Below are 17380 nucleotides of genomic sequence, written 5' to 3'. Positions count from 1 at the left end.
CCATGTTAACTGGCTGCGTTGGTGACGTTTCTTTGACAGATGTGGCCGCTTGCAGATTTGTCACTTTCTGATGGAAACTGGAGACGAACAAATACAAATATGCATGACATATTTAAATGACAAAATTGTCTGTAGTAGGCCTACGCTACATGCACTGGACCATGAATATGCCACCAAAAAATAAGTAACTAAATAGCCTAATAATTCCATTGGGTATCGAACCTGCTTCCTAAATGAAACCTCTTACATGATAACCATTCATCTACGTACTTTCGCCATGAACCAGCTTTTAAGTTATAGTGAAACTTACTTAAGTTAGTCTATACAATTAGAAGTAAGCTGATGATTGAACAAGTTAACACGGCTGATGGTGTTGTCTTGCTACAGCAGTTGCCCAAGCCAGGTCTTCAAAGTATCATGGTTAACTTTTCAAACATTTCACTGACTGCTGGTCAGGCTCTCTGTGTCCACCTAGTCTATCTGTAGCCTAAATTGAGGAAGTGTTGCTGGTCTAAAAAATAAATAAATAATAATAAAAAACGCGTGTGATGGGGAGGATTGAACCCATGTCGACCAAGTGAAAAAAGCAATTTACAGGCATGAACCTGTTATGCCATAGGAGAAGCACCAGCTTACAAATTGGGAAATAAAGTATAAAAAACATCAAACCCATGTTTACATGTCAGCAACATTAACGTTAATAGCCTATAAGCCTAAGAGTTTTGACTCTCCCTGTGCGCAAATTTTGTGTAAAATATTAGTTATAGACTTCTCCTGCCCATTGCAGTGTGTGCGTTTCAATGCCTGTGTTTCATGAACTGAATTCTTAAAAGAATAGGCTGGACAAAAGGATACACAATTAGGCAACACATTTTTATTTGATTTATTTCCTGACGCTCATGTGCCTCTACAGACACTTCAGGTAGGGGCGGGCCCACAGCCTTACCTCAGTGAAACGCTTTGTAAAACTTAACCATGATACTTTGAAGGTCTACTAAATGGCTTGGGCAACGGTAGCATGATAACATGGTAGCCAGATAACATGAACAGCTATGTTAACTTGTTACAATCATAATAACGTTAGCTGACTTCTTTTAATCATACAATTAAAGTACATTTCTGTGAGTACCGTCCAGCTGGTTCGTGGGCAAAGTGGACAGACGCCTGATTACCAAGCAAATAAGTCAATTTATTCATGGTTCGATACCCACATGTGTTTATTTATGCTATTTAGATGTTTGTTTTTTGGGTGGCATATTCATGGTCCAGTGCATGTAGTACTACATACAATTTTGACTTTTAAACATGTCATGCATATTTGTGTGCGTCTCTAGTATATCAGAAAGTGACAAATCTGCAAGCGGCCACATCTGTCAAAGACTCGTCATCAATCATGAAACGTCATCAACGCAGCCAGTTAACATGGGAGCCAGTTGCCATGTAACACCGGCACCAGCCGCAATTTCGTGTACACAATTTCTGGCTCCATGGGCGGACTGGCCATCTGGCATACCGGGCATTTTCCCGGTGGGCCGACGCACCTATTGGGCCGATAGAATAGGCTATATAATTTAATCATTTGGGCCAACGGTCGGCCCAAAAGGAAACCCACATCATCAGCATGTATGAGTTCATCGAGCAGGAGCGCGAGCGGGAGCAAGAGCTGACCAATGACAAAACAAGGGGCCTCATCTGTATTCAAGAGAGAAAACATCAATCACCACCTTTGGAATCTGCAGTCAGGCACACAGTAAATACCAAAACAGTGCCTGATAACGGTCCCTAAGTTCACTCACCTGGAAAGAATCCCAGCATGCCTTTCAAAGTTTACATACAGGCAATACAGTGCAGTTTTAATAAACAGCACTATTAGTCAAGGCTTTGGTCAAAATTATTGAAGCAAAGCCGTTGTACAAGATGCTCATGTTTGTAAAGGAACAACCACACAATCGAGGACAGTGTTGGAAACGGTGTTGTGGGGATTCTTCCTTTTTGTATTTTGGAACAGATGTTTTATTAAGACCTCAAGAAACTATTTAAAATAGTTTACTATTTAAAATAGTTAATTATGTGTATTATGTGTTTATTGTGCCTATTTTAACATAATTCATGTTTTTTACCTTTTTTAGGATATAATACAGCGGGGAAAATAAGTATTGAACACGTCAACATTTTTTTCAGTAAGCATACTTCCAATGAGGTTATTTGCATGAAATTTTCACCAGACATTAGTCATAACTTAGGTAATCCACCCATTTAAAAACAATCCAAACATTAATGTCCAGAAGTTGAGTTAAGAGTAAAAAAGTGGAATGGCACAGGAAAAAAGTATTGAACACGCTTAGAAAAAGCAGTACACAAAGGGAATATTTGTTTAAATATATAGGAATGGCAAGGAACGAGTTTGTATCTATAAATAGTTAGAGAGTAATTATCCCTCCTATCTGTGCAAATGAATATAAGCTGGGTTAGTACATATTGATGGGCTATCATTACCTAAGTGTCACACAAGAAACATTTTATGATGGGTAAAAGCAAAGAGCTCTCCCAAGACCTTTGCAACCTTATTGTTGCAAACCATATCAATGGAACTGGTTACAGATGCATTTCAAATCTTCAGAATCATCCAGTAAGCAGTATTGGAGCCATTATCTGCAAGTGAAAGGAACATCACTGCATCATCAACCGGCCATGCAAAGGATGTCCTCGCAAGATTTCTGACCAAAAAGTCAGAAGGATAGCCAGAAGAGTAGCCCAAGAGCCAAGGACCACTCGGAGAAAGCTCCAAAAAGACTTGGAGGCAGCAGGTACAATTGTTACAGAGACAATCATAGGTAATAGGCAACATTTGGACAAGCCTATGAAATACTGAGAGAATGTATTCTGGTCTGGCGAGAGCAGGGGCGGACTGGGACCAAAAATCGGCCCTGGCATATTTGGCCCAAGCGGCCCTCAAATCGTTCGGGCACACCTAATTAAATACAAAATCTTTGCATTACCCTTAAATATGCATATATTTTCAACTGTCATGGAGCACTTCTGCTTGAATTCAAAGTATCATTTCAAATTATTCAATAGGCTACATTCAGCACCAAACAGTTACTGAAGCCTATGTGTAAAGAGCTAAATTACCTTGATTGTCGTAGACGTTAATCACTGTAGGCCAACTGAAACAACACAAAATAAACAGGGCTGTTGCTGGAAATATGACTTTATGTTTTGTAGCCTACATTTCTGTCAGTTTACAGTCTTTTAGCCCATCTTTACCATGATAACCCTTCCAAGATAGAACGCTTTCGACGCTCTACTTTGAGAGACCAACCACCACTCATGCCATCGATGTTGAATTTTGGGCGTCTGACGGAAACTGATCAATCTGACCAACAATTAACATCGATTTGACACTCTTTTGCTGTCCGGGTTTACAAATCATTCATTTAGAACATTTAAGTTGCACTATTTGTTATTATAATCACAGCACGGCCTTACGTTATCATTACTATATCATTACATTATCGCAATTAATAAGTCATCATAATCATCATCGTCAGCATGGCATGTCACACATAGCCTACCTGCTCCACTACTGAGTTCTTATCATGTAGCCTCAACTAGGCTCCACCACCTGCTCACTGTCCCTCTGCTCTGCTTGCTCACATCCTCGTTCAAACTCAACGAACTTCAACATGTTGCTGACATATGCTAGCCTATTGCAATATTGTATTTTTGAAGCTTCTACATTGGTGTTACTTTTGCACTATTGTCACTACCGGTGTTACATGGCAACTGGCACCCATGTTAACTGGCTGCGTTGGTGACGTTTCTTTGACAGATGTGGCCGCTTGCAGATTTGTCTCTTTTTCTGATGGAACAGACGAACAAATACAAATATGCATGACATATTTAAATGACAAAATTGTCTGTAGTAGGCCTACGCTACATGCACTGGACCATGAATATGCCACCAAAAAAATAAGTAACTAAATAGCCTAATAATTCCACGTGGGTATCGAACCTGCTTCCTAAATGAAACCTCTTACATGATAACCATTCATCTACGTACTTTCGCCATGAACCAGCTTTTAAGTTATAGTGAAACTTACTTAAGTTAGTCTACACAATTAGAAGTAAGCTGATGATTGAACAAGTTAACACGGCTGATGGTGTTGTCTTGCTACAGCAGTTGCCCAAGCCAGGTCTTCAAAGTATCATGGTTAACTTTTCAAACATTTCACTGACTGCTGGTCAGGCTCTCTGTGTCCACCTAGTCTATCTGTAGCCTAAATTGAGGAAGTGTTGCTGGTCTAAAAATAAATAAATAATAATAAAAAAACGTGTGATGGGGAGGATTGAACCCATGTCGACTGCGTGAAAAAGCAATTTACAGGCATGAACCTGTTGCGCCATAGGAGAAGCACCAGCTTACAAATTGGGAAATAAAGTATAAAAAAACATCAAACCCATGTTTACATGTCAGCAACATTAACGTTAATAGCCTATAAGCCTAAGAGTTTTGACTCTCCCCAGTGCGCAAATTTTGTGTAAAATATTAGTTATAGACTTCTCCTGCCCATTGCAGTGTGCGTTTCAATGCCTGTGTTTCATGAACTGAATTCTTAAAAGAATAGGCTGGACAAAAGGATACACAATTAGGCAACACATTTTTATTTGATTTATTTCCTGACGTTCATGTGCCTCTACAGACACTTCAGGTAGGGGCGGGCGGCCACAGCCTTACCTCAGTGAAACGTTTGTAAAACTTAACCATGATACTTTGAAGGTCTACTAAATGGCTTGGGCAACGGTAGCATGATAACATGGTAGCCAGATAACATGAACAGCTATGTTAACTTGTTACAATCATAATAACGTTAGCTGACTTCTTTTAATCATACAATTAAAGTACATTTCTGTGAGTACCGTCAGCTGGTTCGTGGCGCAAGTGGACAGACGTCTGATTACCAAGCAAATAAGTCAATTTATTCATGGTTCGATACCCACATGTGTTTATTTATGCTATTTAGATGTTTGTTTTTTGGGTGGCATATTCATGGTCCAGTGCATGTAGTACTACATACAATTTTGACTTTTAAACATGTCATGCATATTTGTGTGCGTCTCTAGTATATCAGAAAGTGACAAATCTGCAAGCGGCCACATCTGTCAAAGACTCGTCATCAATCATGAAACGTCATCAACGCAGCCAGTTAACATGGGAGCCAGTTGCCATGTAACACCGGCACCCGCCGCAATTTCGTGTACACAATTTCGATTAACTTTTCACAAAATCCTGGCTCCATGGGCGGACTGGCCATCTGGCATACCGGGCATTTTCCCGGTGGGCCGACGCACCTATTGGGCCGATAGAATAGGCTATATAATTTAATCATTTGGGCCAACGGTCGGCCCAAAAGGAAGGACAATCAGCGGCCCATTGGTTACATTTCCATATTGACACTCGACTGATGCAATGAAAGCTCACGTCAGGCCCTGACCCTCGCATTTTGGCTCAGAGCCAGGATTTTGTGAGCCATCAAAAGTTATTCGAAGTTGCCTACACGAAATTGCGGCGGGTGCTGGCAGTGACAATAGTGCAAAAGTAACACCAATGTAGAAGCTTCAAAAATACAATATTGCAAGTAGGCTAGCATATGTCAGCAACATGTTGAAGTTCGTTGAGTTTGACCGAGCATGTAAGCAACCATACAGAGCAGAGGGACAGGCTACTGTATGTGTGACATGCCATGCTGACGATGATGATTATGATGACTTATTAATTGCGGTAATGATATGGTAATGATAACGTAAGGCCGTGCTGTGATTATAATAACAAATAGCGCAACTTAAATGTTCTAAATGAATGATTTGCAAACCCGGACAGCAAAAGACTGTCAAATGGATGTTAATTGTTGGTCAGATTGATCAGTTTCCGTCAGACGCCCAAAATTCAACATCGATGGCATGAGTGGTGGTTGGTCTCTCAAAGTAGAGCGTCGAAAGCGTTCTATCTTGGAAGGGTTATCATGGTAAAGATGGGCTAAAAGACTGTAAACTGACGGAAATGTAGGCTACAAAACATAAAGTCATATTCATGCACAAGCCAACTAATATACAGTAACATGATAGGCTACTGGAAGACATCAAAGATAATTAGTTAATGTAGCTATAATGTTCCAAAATACGTACCAGCAATGTAGTATAGCCTACAGGAATAACATATTTCCAGCAACAGCCCTGTGTATTTTGTGTTGTCTCAGTTGTCCTACAGTGATTAACGTCTACGACAATCTAGATATGCCTAATTTAGCTCTTTACACATAGGCTTCATTAACTGTTTGGTGCTGCTGTCAGTTGAGCATTGTATAGTTTAAATGTTGTCAGTACTTAGTACTGAGGGACTCTGGCCGCCCTGCTGGACTGGTTGTGTATTGTCGGACAATCTTGTGTTTTGATGCCATGTGCCTTTGTTGTGGCCTGAATCCCACCTCCAACTTGCCACTCCCTGTTTTTTCCCGCCACTTTCTGCCCACACCTGTGCTGTTCATCAGTCTGCTTATTATCTGTATTGATTTCTCCTGTCCCTTGTTTGTCCTCACCCAATGATCTGTCTCCTTTGTTTAGACTGCCTAGTATTTAAAGTTCAGTTTATTTTCTGTTCTTTGTCTGGTTGTAACTGAATTTGGTGAGGATAATGCTGTGTCTGCCAGAGATGTATTGCTGGTCTTCTGTGAATACTCTGCCTGTTTTTGCATGAACTTTTGTGTTTTTGCCTGCGTTTTGGATACTCATCCTGGATCTTTTGTGCTTTGCCCTTTTTGGAACTTTTCGTGTTTGGACTGTATCTCTTGTGCTTTGCTCTGTTGCTGTCTGGCTGCAACATTAAAACTGAACTACGCAAGTTTCTGGTCTGCATTTGGGTCCTTGCCTGCAAGTCCTAACAAATGTAGCCTATTGAATAATTTGAAATGATACTTTGAATTCAAGCAGAAACTCTTCTTTAATAATTGCTTGTAGGCTATAGCCTAGGCTACTTGAATATGGAGATCATGTGCTCCATGGCTACCTCTGATCAGTCAGAGTGATAACCAATGAGGCTTTCAGTGCTCCATGACAGTTGAAAATATATGCATATTTAAGGGTAATGCAAATATTTTGTATTTAATTAGGTGTGCCCGACCGATTTGAGGGCCGCTTGGACCAAATATGCCAGGGCTGATTTTTGGTCCCAGTCCGCCCCTGCCTGGCTCTACGCCAAACTGTGAGGGGTGGGGCCTGACGTGAGTTGTTATTGGATCAGTCGAGTGTCAATATGGAAATGTAACCAATGGGCCGCTGATTGTCCTTCCTTTGGGCCGATCGTTGGCCAAAATGATTAAATTATATATATATATAGCCTATTCTATGCAACATATTTGCCAATAGTTAGGAATAAAGGGTTTCCATGAAATTTAAAGCTGCAGTTGGCAGGATTGTTTTGATCATATTCACTGAAACCGACACTATGCTCTGACAGAACAACATAAATTAGCCGGTTTTAGAAAAAAAAAACGCACTTCTATTCACCTAGAACCTGTTATTTGTTTTGCAAAAATCCACAGCTCCCGGCTCTTCTGGTCCAGGGCTGTGTGACATCTGACTGTCAATCACAGTCTGGTGCAGTCTGGTGTGCACTGATGAGCACAAACTCGATGAGAGGGTGCTCGATGGTAGTGGGGGGCATGAGAGTTATATACATTCAAAATTTTGGAATGGAAGCCCCACTAATGTGAGATTCCCTGAGCACCCATTGAAGCCATTTTGGGGGGACAGAGGATGAAGAAACAAGATTGATAACACTATTTAATATCTTCCAGTTTCTTCCAATATCTTCTTAGTTGGAACGATGAAAGCAATATGGCACTTGTGATCACTAGATTGGTAAAGGATATCAACATGGCTCAATCTATAACACTGTAGCAATATGGCACCCCAATCTCACTTGTGCCATACAGTACTGCTTAATGAACTCAAATCAGCCCAATGCATCATCTTTGTGAGAATGCTGGTGCTTCTGTTAACGACTGACTCATTTTATTTTTGTTATTTTCTAGATTTCACAGCTTGACCCAGCCATAGGCACACAGAGCTACTGTCAGTATCTCATGACTAAATCGCTCCTGTGGGCTCTCCTCGCCTGAACAAACATTCTACGGGCTTCATGAGCTTCCTTTAGCTAATTGTCCATCAGCATCGAGATCATGGCGCACTGGTCTGTACTTCCAAGACTTTTAATATCACCTCCTCTGGGCATGCTTCTCAGCCTTTTGACTTCAGAGTTCTGGCTTATGTCAGAATATAATTTCTTTCATTTATCTTACAGGCAATATGGAACTGTTAACTGGTCCTTGTCTAAAGTTCAACGCAAGTTCAAGGCACAGACATATAGCCACACCAATGACATCAGGGTACAAAGTTCTGCTGTCCAGACCCACACGCCCTAACATTACCCTAACATTAGGGCTTTGTGAGGTTGAACTACTCTTAATTCATTGAAGGTACTCTAAGCGATGCCATGTGTTTTTTAGGCTAAAACATTTTATGTCACTTACTGCAAACATCATCTAACCAACCACATTTTATGTCACTTACTTCAAACATCCCCTAACCAACATGATCTCTGTAGACAGTGCAGGCTCCAAAAACGGCAACAAAAACAACCTGGGCAAACCTATAGCCCATATAAACATAACAAACTGTTCCAGCAAATCACAGACGAGATGCACATTTAGGAGACTGTCAATTGCACTGGAGCCTCACGGAAGGGAGGGGGAGGAAGTAGCGAGCTAGCTCTCTGTTTTGTTTGAAAGTCAACAGAAGTGACGTTACCCAGCATCACTTAGAGCACCTTTAATGTAAACATTAGGAAATGTTTCCTGGAACACAATTTCATATTTATTCACATGTGTATCTACTATAACAGTTCAGTGTTAGGGGCTTAATTGTTTACATGTTTTCTTGTGCAACTGAGGCTTATTTGCTTTGTCCTTGAGGTGGAAAACACAAGTCCAGTCTTTGCCAGAGGCGGGCAATCCGCTGCTCTGAAACCAGCCTCACATTTCAAGCTGTCGACAGGGAGTGGATGCTAAGATGCACTGCTGCGCTGTGTGCTGTGTTTGGCACCCATGACTCTGCCAAAATGCCAGACTCAGAGCGAGTAATGTCATCAATCTCCTCACTCATTCAACCCAAGAATATCTCAACACAGTCTCTCACTTCACTCAGTGGTGTGGAAATAACTATCTCAAACTCAACATCAGCAAAACAAAAGAAATGGCTTTTGAATCCACACAAACCCACCACCCCATCATCATTTCCAATGAAACAGTGGAGACAGTAGACCATTTCAAATACCTTGGACTCACAATTGACAATAACCTCACCTTTGAACATCACACAACAGACATACAGAAAAAAGGAAACCAAAGACTGTCGGCAGTGCGCAAACTAAAAGGATTCATGTTGCCCCTCATCTACTCCTACTACTGTATACCAGCATTGTCCAACCCATCCTTTTATACTGTTCCACCTGCTTCTTCAACATCCAAACGTAACAAACTCACCCAACTAACCAATACTGCCACCAAAATAATAGGTCTGCATACAGTACCCCAAACCTACAAGAACTAAACACTAAGGCCATCGCACGTATTGCTCATTCAATATCCCTGGACATTACCCACCCACTCAATCGCTACTTCTCACCCCTACCCTCTGGCAGGAGGTTTAGTAGCATAAGGTGCAATAAAGCCCGCTTCAGCAGAAGCCTAATCCCCTTAGGAATCCAAACACTCAACAACACAAAGCCCCATAGATAAATATATGCAGTGCAATAATGTATGTTTTTCCCATGAAACACCCAATAATTTATGTAAAAGTCTGTGTCAATTGCCTGTGATGTATGTAAGGTGTATGTCTGTATGTCATTCTTATGTCTGTGTTCATGTATGTGCCTTTCTGTGCCTGTGATCATGCAGGATGAAAAGCCGTATGGAAAATGTGAAAAATAATTTCCCTAAGGGGACAACTAATAAACTAACTAACTAACTAACTGAATGGTCATAGGAGGCTGGAGACGATCGATCGATAGATTCCCCAAGGGGAAATTCAAGGTCTCAGTAGCATACAGACATCACACACAACATGCACTTACAGCAGAAAAAGTAATATATGTAATATAAAAAACTCCACTGCACAATAGAGACAATAGAAGATTAAAAAATACTAAAATACTAAATATACTAAATAAACTAAATCAAATATCTAAGTCACTGAAAACAGCTGTTGTAAAGCCACTTCTCAAGAAGAATAACCTGGACACCATGCTAAACAATTACAGGCCCATATCCAATCTTTTATTGGCAAAATTATTGAAAAAGTAGTCTTTAATCAACTAACCACCTTCCTAACATCAAATGGGTATTTTGATTACTTTCAGTCAGGTTTTCGGACAAATCACAGCACTGAAACAGCTCTCATCAAGGTTTTCAATGACATACGCCTCAATACAGATTCAGGTAAAACATCAGTCCTAGTGCTGCTTGACACTGTTGATCACAATATTTTATTACACAGACTAGAACACTGGGTTGGATTTACAGGCATAGTTATCAACTGGCTGAAATCATATCTACAAGAAAGAAGTTTCTTTGTTGCCATTGGAAACTGTACCTCAACACCAATGTCCTTGACCCAGGGGCGCAGCTACCCATTTTTTGAGGGGTATGCTGCAACAACAAATTGGCGCCCCTCCACCCCAAAAAAAAAAAAAAACATAAACAACTAAAGTAAAACAAAAGGCCAATAATGTATTATATATTATTATTTTTAAGAAATTCTGCCGATTTGAACTTGAAGTATTGTTAAATGTCGCAGTCACTTTAAGAGAGTCTAAACGGTTCTCATAACGTCCTTTTGCCAGCTGTTGCTCACAAAGGATAAGGCTGATTCAACTCTAGCCTTTGTTTGCGCCACATTGACAGCACAATATTAAGTTATTACAAGGAGTCTTCATTGTTAGGAAATGGAATCATGTAATGAGTTGTTGCTAGTGTGACATTTCTGTTTGCAGTTTGCCATTAAAAGTGCAGTATGAGCATGGTAGCCACCGAGCTATCTGAATGGAATAGGCTGTTTCAATCGGCATATGCTTAGCAAACGCTAGTTAGTCTGGTAACATGAATAACATGAACATGAAACGTGTGCTTCCAAGCACAGACGTCACAATTTAAATCCTACCTGTTGCTTTTCACCATCCACTTATTTGACTACTGTCGCATCCCTTGACATGTCATCTCATTTTCCCTTTCTTTTTCTATTTTAGCCCCCGACAGCTTTTTTGCTTTATTCATCTTTTTCTATAGACGAAAACTCACTACTCGTACCTGCTCACTCAGTGCTCACGGCGCCCCCACTCCCTCTTCTATGTCAAAATTCTATGATAGAATCTTATGAGATAGGGCGCCTACTCTAGCCTATTAGTCCTCTAAAATGTTATTTAACATTGAGGAAATGCAGAAATGATTTAGAAACGTACAACAGTAGCTACATATAGAATACACCACATATATTATTATTATTATTATTATTATTATTATTATTTTATTTTTACCATCGCTTTAGCGCATACCCACTTTTTGCGCCACTGCCTTGACCTGTGGTGTTCCCCAGGGGTCGTTCTTGGGGCCATTATTATTCAACCTCTATATGCTGCCACTTGGACAAATCATCCAAAATAATTTGATTTCATATCATAGATATGCAGATGACACACAAATTTACTTAGCTCTGTCACCAAACGACTATGGTCCCCTTGAATCTCTGTGTCAGTGTATAGAACAAATCAACACGGACGTCTCAGTTTTCTTCAGCTGAACAAAGAAAAAACTGAAGTAATTATATTTGGTAAAAAGGAGGAAAGACTTAGGGTTGCCACTGCCCTTGACACAAAAGGGTTGAAAGCAAAGGATACTGTTAAAAATCTTGGTGTATTCATTGACAGTGATCTAAATTTCAACAGCCACATGAAAGCGATAACTAAATCAATTCATGCCTCACTGTTTGCGTGCTATATTAGCACATTAGCACATGTGCATAACCCTCCCCTCCATGCCACAGCCGAACTGTGGCCACACTTATACATTTTCTTTAAATAGTTAAATATATAGATATATAGACTTTACTTTACTTTATTTCTGCATTGTTGCACTGTTGGACTTACTCATTTCATTGCAAGCGCCTCTGATTGATTAATCACCACTATGTGGATACTGTTTTTAGAATTGATTTAGATTTAGTGTTAGTTAGTATAATTTGTATTTTAGTATATTTAGCATATACTTTATCTTCTACTGTCCTTATTGCTTAGTTGTGTTTTTATATTATATACTTTAATTACTCTTTCTGCTGTTAAAGAATGTGTTTGTGTTGTCTGTATGCTGCTGAGACCTTGAATTTCCCCTGGGGATCAATAAAGTATCTATCTATCTATCTATCTATCTATCTATCTAACTAAATCAGCTTTTTACCACCTCAAAAATATTGCCTAAGGCTGATGTCAAAAGATGATTTAGAAAAACTCATTCATGCATTTATCTCCAGCAGGGTTGATTACTGCAATGGACTTTTCACAGGCCTTCCTAAAAAGACTATCAAACAGCTTCAGGTGATACAAAATGCAGCAGCTAGGGTTCTCACAAAAACTAAAAGAACTGACCACATTACTCCAATTCTTAAGTCCCTGCACTGTACTGGCTTCCAGTAAGTCACAGAATTTACTTTAAAGTACTACTGCTTGTTTATAAATCACTTAATGGAGCAGGACCTAAATACCTTTCAGACATGCTTCAGCAGTACACACCCTCCAGACCTCTCAGGTCTCAGGAGAAAAAAAATGTTAGTAAAACCTGCTGTTAGAACTAAACATGGTGAAGCAGCTTTTAGCTGCTATGCGGCTCAGCTCTGGAACCAACTTTCAGATGACATTAAAATTAAAACAGATGACATTAAAAAGGCCCCAACTGTAGCCAGTTTTAAATCTAGACTTAAGACCAAACTGTTCTCAGATGCTTTCTGCTAACTGCACTGAGTTATAATTTCTGAATCTGTCTTGACAATTATTCTACCCTGTGTCTTTTATTTTGACTTTTTAATCATTCTCTATTTTTAAATAATTTTACCTTGTATGTTTTATGTTTTTTCTATTTATTATGATCTTTACCTTTTGAACTATTCTTTGACTACATTGCCCTTCTATGCTTTTATTTGTTATTATTGTTTTGTTTATGTAAAGCACATTGAATGACCTCTGTGTATGAAATGCGCTATATAAATAAACTTTACTTGACTTGACTTGACTAAGGATGATCAAGCATGAGACGCTTGCAGTGACAGGGCAGGGACTGAACCTGTAATTCTGTATGCATGGTAAGGTGTCATGGTGATGGTGCAAATAAGTAAGTCCAACAGTGCAACAGTGCAAGAATAAAGTCTAGAGACCAGCATAAAATAAATGGACATATAAGAGAATAGTGTAGACAAAGTAATATAAAAAAAACTATATCAGTGCAAAAATAGGTTGAAGTAATAGGGTTACAGCCATTGGTCAAGTATTAAGTACGGCCACAATCCAGGCTGTGGGAGGAAGGGAGGGGTTATACATATATGCTAATATAGCATGTAAACAATGTAGCAGTAAAACAGTAGGCAGTAGTGGACAGTCAGTACACAAACATGGAGAAGATGGAGAGGCAGAGAAGTCTATCTTTCCTCTTCCATTTAGTGAAGCATTGAACAGTTCAATGGCCCTGGGGACAAATTACTTCCTCAGTCTGTCAGTTGTGCTTGACAGTGAGCGAAGTCTCCAGCTGATCAAGCTCTTCTGCTTTGTAATAGTGCTGTGGAGTGGATGACATTCATTGTCCAAGATGTTGATCAGTTTGTTCAGGGTCCTTTTGTCAGATATTGAAGTGATGCACTCCAGTTCGGTTCCCACTACAGAGCCAGCTTTCCTTACCAGCCCGTCTAGTCGCAAAGCATTCTTCTTTGTGCTTCCTCCCCAGCATACCACAGCATAGAAGAGGATGCTGGCAACAACAGACTGGTAAAACTGGTAATCATACTCTCACTGAACATCTTCTTCCTCCCAAAAGTCAGTAGTCCCAAAAGAGATTCATATCCAAGAGGAATGGCAACAATCTGCCAATATTAGCTGAGCTAATCCAGACGTCTAGCATTTTATTTACACCCAAGGCCTCAGATTGTTTGTTTTTTTGGCATCTTGTTTGTTTGAGATGCCAAGGTATATCCTCAGGCAATTAATGTCCCTCAAACCCATAGAAAAGAAGACTCAGCGAAAGTCTCTTGGTAGAATAAACTAACATCCGCCAGCCAAGACTAAATCTGCATGCCTGCCACCAATGGATTACCACCCAGAAGCCAGATGGGTGCCTTACGTTTCAGGCTTGCTGTCCTAAACAACAGATAAAAGTGACTATGACTGTGGCCAAACTCCAAAACACTTTTGGTGATTTAGTTTTGCCAGATTGTGGCATTATTCTTAAGAGGATAGAGCTATATTATTTCATTATAAGGCTCTTCAGAGTGCTGCAGAAAGTTCTATTCACATACTTTTGCATAATGTATTGTCCGCCTGTCATTATCGGAAAATACCGACTGCTACCAACAGTTTTTCGATGGGGGTGCCTCGGGCATCGGCCTAGCCATGCAAATAAATCACTGTTTTACACCATTTACGACAAAGTAGCTCCATACTTCATTGGTAGACTTCCGAGGGCCTTGACATTTAAAACGAGACATTGAGAACTTTGAAAAAGCACTGGTAGTTTATTTACAAGACGATTTATACAGACAGTAACTTCATGAAGTTTACCGTTCGCCGCCATCTTGAATCACGATAAGTCAAGCGACGAGTACGAATGAACAGGTATGATAAGAGATCAGATTCCAAAAATAATGGATTCCGGTTGCTTCCAGTAGCCGATGCCCGAGGCACCCCCATCGAAAAACTGTTGGTAGCATCGGCTAAGTAACGGCAGATTTCTGAGTGCAGGGGACAAGCCAAGATGAGCTATGAGACATAAGTTCACACTCGGTATCATGTTTCAATACACTTTAGGTCAATATCACACTGGAATTCTCCTTTAAGGACGAAGCAAAACCCTCCACTTCACATCTGGGTCCTGTTTGCCCTGTTGGGATTTATTTTCCGATATTGACTGGCGGAAGATACATTATCCCTTACTTAGATTTCAGTTATTAATGTTGTTTTCTTTCTCTATTAGTTGAAAAACAACAATAGCACTTTGAAATTCAAACCACATTCACCAATTGTATTTGTTTAAAGAAAAACAATATGTCAAAGTTTTTAATGGTATTGCCCACATGCAACAGTGCAGTCGTATTGAATTTGCATGGATGCCTTGCAAAAGTATATTACCCAGTATATTAAACGTTGATGCCAAGAGGGAAATAACAATTTTTACCTAATGTTGCTAAATCAACATTAATTCAAATATATTGCAATTTTGTTGTACTGTCTCTCACAACTACCAGTACTATGTCAGCTAAATAAGCAATGCATACCGGTAGATGGTATACTCATTTGGTGGGGTGGAGAGAGGGTCACTGCCGTTCCTCTTGCCGAAATTTCCTGTCCACAATACTGTGTCGTTGTAGATGACTATGGCTGACATTGCAGGCAGGCTGGTGGGGTTAATGCTTTGGCGCAGCAGTGCATCAACCTGGGGGATGAGATAACAATCTAATCTATATCTGTATTGGTCACCATTAACAGTGTGTCAACTGGCGAAAAACAGGCAATGAAAAAGTTGTTATAAATTTGGCATGATGACTACACTTAAAACCATGTTATAGTATTACTATGTCAGGGGCAAACAAAGAACTTGTGTTTACAATGAAACGTGGCAGTTTTGTTTTGTGTTAACTAGGTCACTGGGAAAACCCCATACTGTCTAGGTTTATTATGGCATTGTCTTAGAAATGGAATCTTGGTCAATTTAGTTTGGCCTTTTTTTTTTTTTTTTAAGTATATTTTTGTTTTTTTTATGCCTTTAATAAGATAGGACAGTGGAGAACGACAGGAAGTGAGTGGGAGAGAGAGTCGGGGTGGGATCCGGATAGGACCACGGGGCGGGAATTGAGCCTGGGTCGCCGTCGGACGGTGCAGGTGCCCCAGCCAATTATGCCACAGCTGGGGCCAAGTTTGGCCTTTTTAACAACAATATACAATAAACCCTCTTTAATGTCAAAGTAAAAGCAGATTTCTACAAGGTAATGTTAATTAAATATACATTGCAAAATCAGCAATGGATAAATATACATTCAATTAAGTCAGTCACTTTAAGGGGTGAAACCACTTATTCTACATTATAAATTTGTAATAATTAGAAATCTGCTTTCACTTTGACATTAAAGCGGGTTTAAAGAGCCAGATTATAAGATTGCATTACTAAAATCAATCAAAGGGGTAAATATCCAAGGGGAGTGAATGCTTTTTATGGGCACTATATCAAGATTCATGTCACACTCACATCCCATGCTACTGACAAGAATGTTAAATAACCAATAAATAATTTAAAATTATTACAGTGAAAGGCTTGGAGGCACACCCAAGTTGAGGTGCTAGCCAGGGGTTTATCAAACATATTAAAAATTAAAAATTAAACTTCGGTTTGGCTGGACCAAAGATTTTAAAGTTAATGCAAAGTATGATGCTAGGGTTGGAAACATTTTCCAATTGTGACACTCTTCACAAAGTGTGTGAGTCTGGTGAAACTAGGCTAGTGGATATTCCATATCAGCCCATACCTTCTCCAGGGCCTCCTTCAGAATGGGAATGGGGTGTTCGAGTGGGGCGGGCTCGGGAAAGCGCGGGCACATCCTGTCACCGTTGCCGTTCTTTCCCAGAGCGTCGTCTGACGGAGTGGAAAAGAGAGAGAGAGAGATGGTGAATGAGGGACATGAGAGAAAGACACCCATTGGAGGGAAACATGGATGTGCTAATAGATACACATCTCCTTTAGGGGAAAGGGACATTGACAAGAACCAAGTGAGCGGATGAGATAAGAGTGAAACTGATGAAGACAAGGGACGCAACAGCTTAGTGTGAAAATGCCCTCCTACGTACTTCTGCTCAATTTTAATTTCCCTTCAGTACGTCGTCTGGGTCTGCATTATATTCGCGGGTTTTCTCCTGCAAAAATCTGCAGGTCCAATCAGCGAACAGAGGGAGTAGCTGAGAACGATGACGTTGAGGTCGTGCGCTAGTTTGAGCCAGGCATACGTCACGACCAAACGTTAGCGA

At 40.1% G+C, this 17380-nt stretch overlaps 1 protein-coding gene across 2 annotated transcripts in view; it reads right to left on the bottom strand.

Moving 5' to 3' along the window:
• Nucleotides 1-17380, bottom strand: part of lactbl1b (lactamase, beta-like 1b) — a 46397-nt gene that overhangs the window by 17121 nt on the left and 11896 nt on the right. For both annotated transcript variants that reach the window (XM_048256019.1, XM_048256020.1), the window contains 2 exons: nt 16885-16991; nt 15640-15797 (listed from right to left, as the gene is read on the bottom strand). In XM_048256019.1, the coding sequence (XP_048111976.1) occupies nt 15640-15797; nt 16885-16991 (265 nt within the window). The remainder of the gene's footprint in view (nt 1-15639; nt 15798-16884; nt 16992-17380) is intronic.

This window comes from Alosa alosa, chromosome 10 (assembly GCF_017589495.1).
Source record: "Alosa alosa isolate M-15738 ecotype Scorff River chromosome 10, AALO_Geno_1.1, whole genome shotgun sequence".
Classification (NCBI taxonomy): Eukaryota; Metazoa; Chordata; class Actinopteri; order Clupeiformes; family Clupeidae; genus Alosa; species Alosa alosa.
Note: the sequence above shows the minus strand (reverse complement) of the source record. Positions and strands in the feature narration are given on the sequence as shown.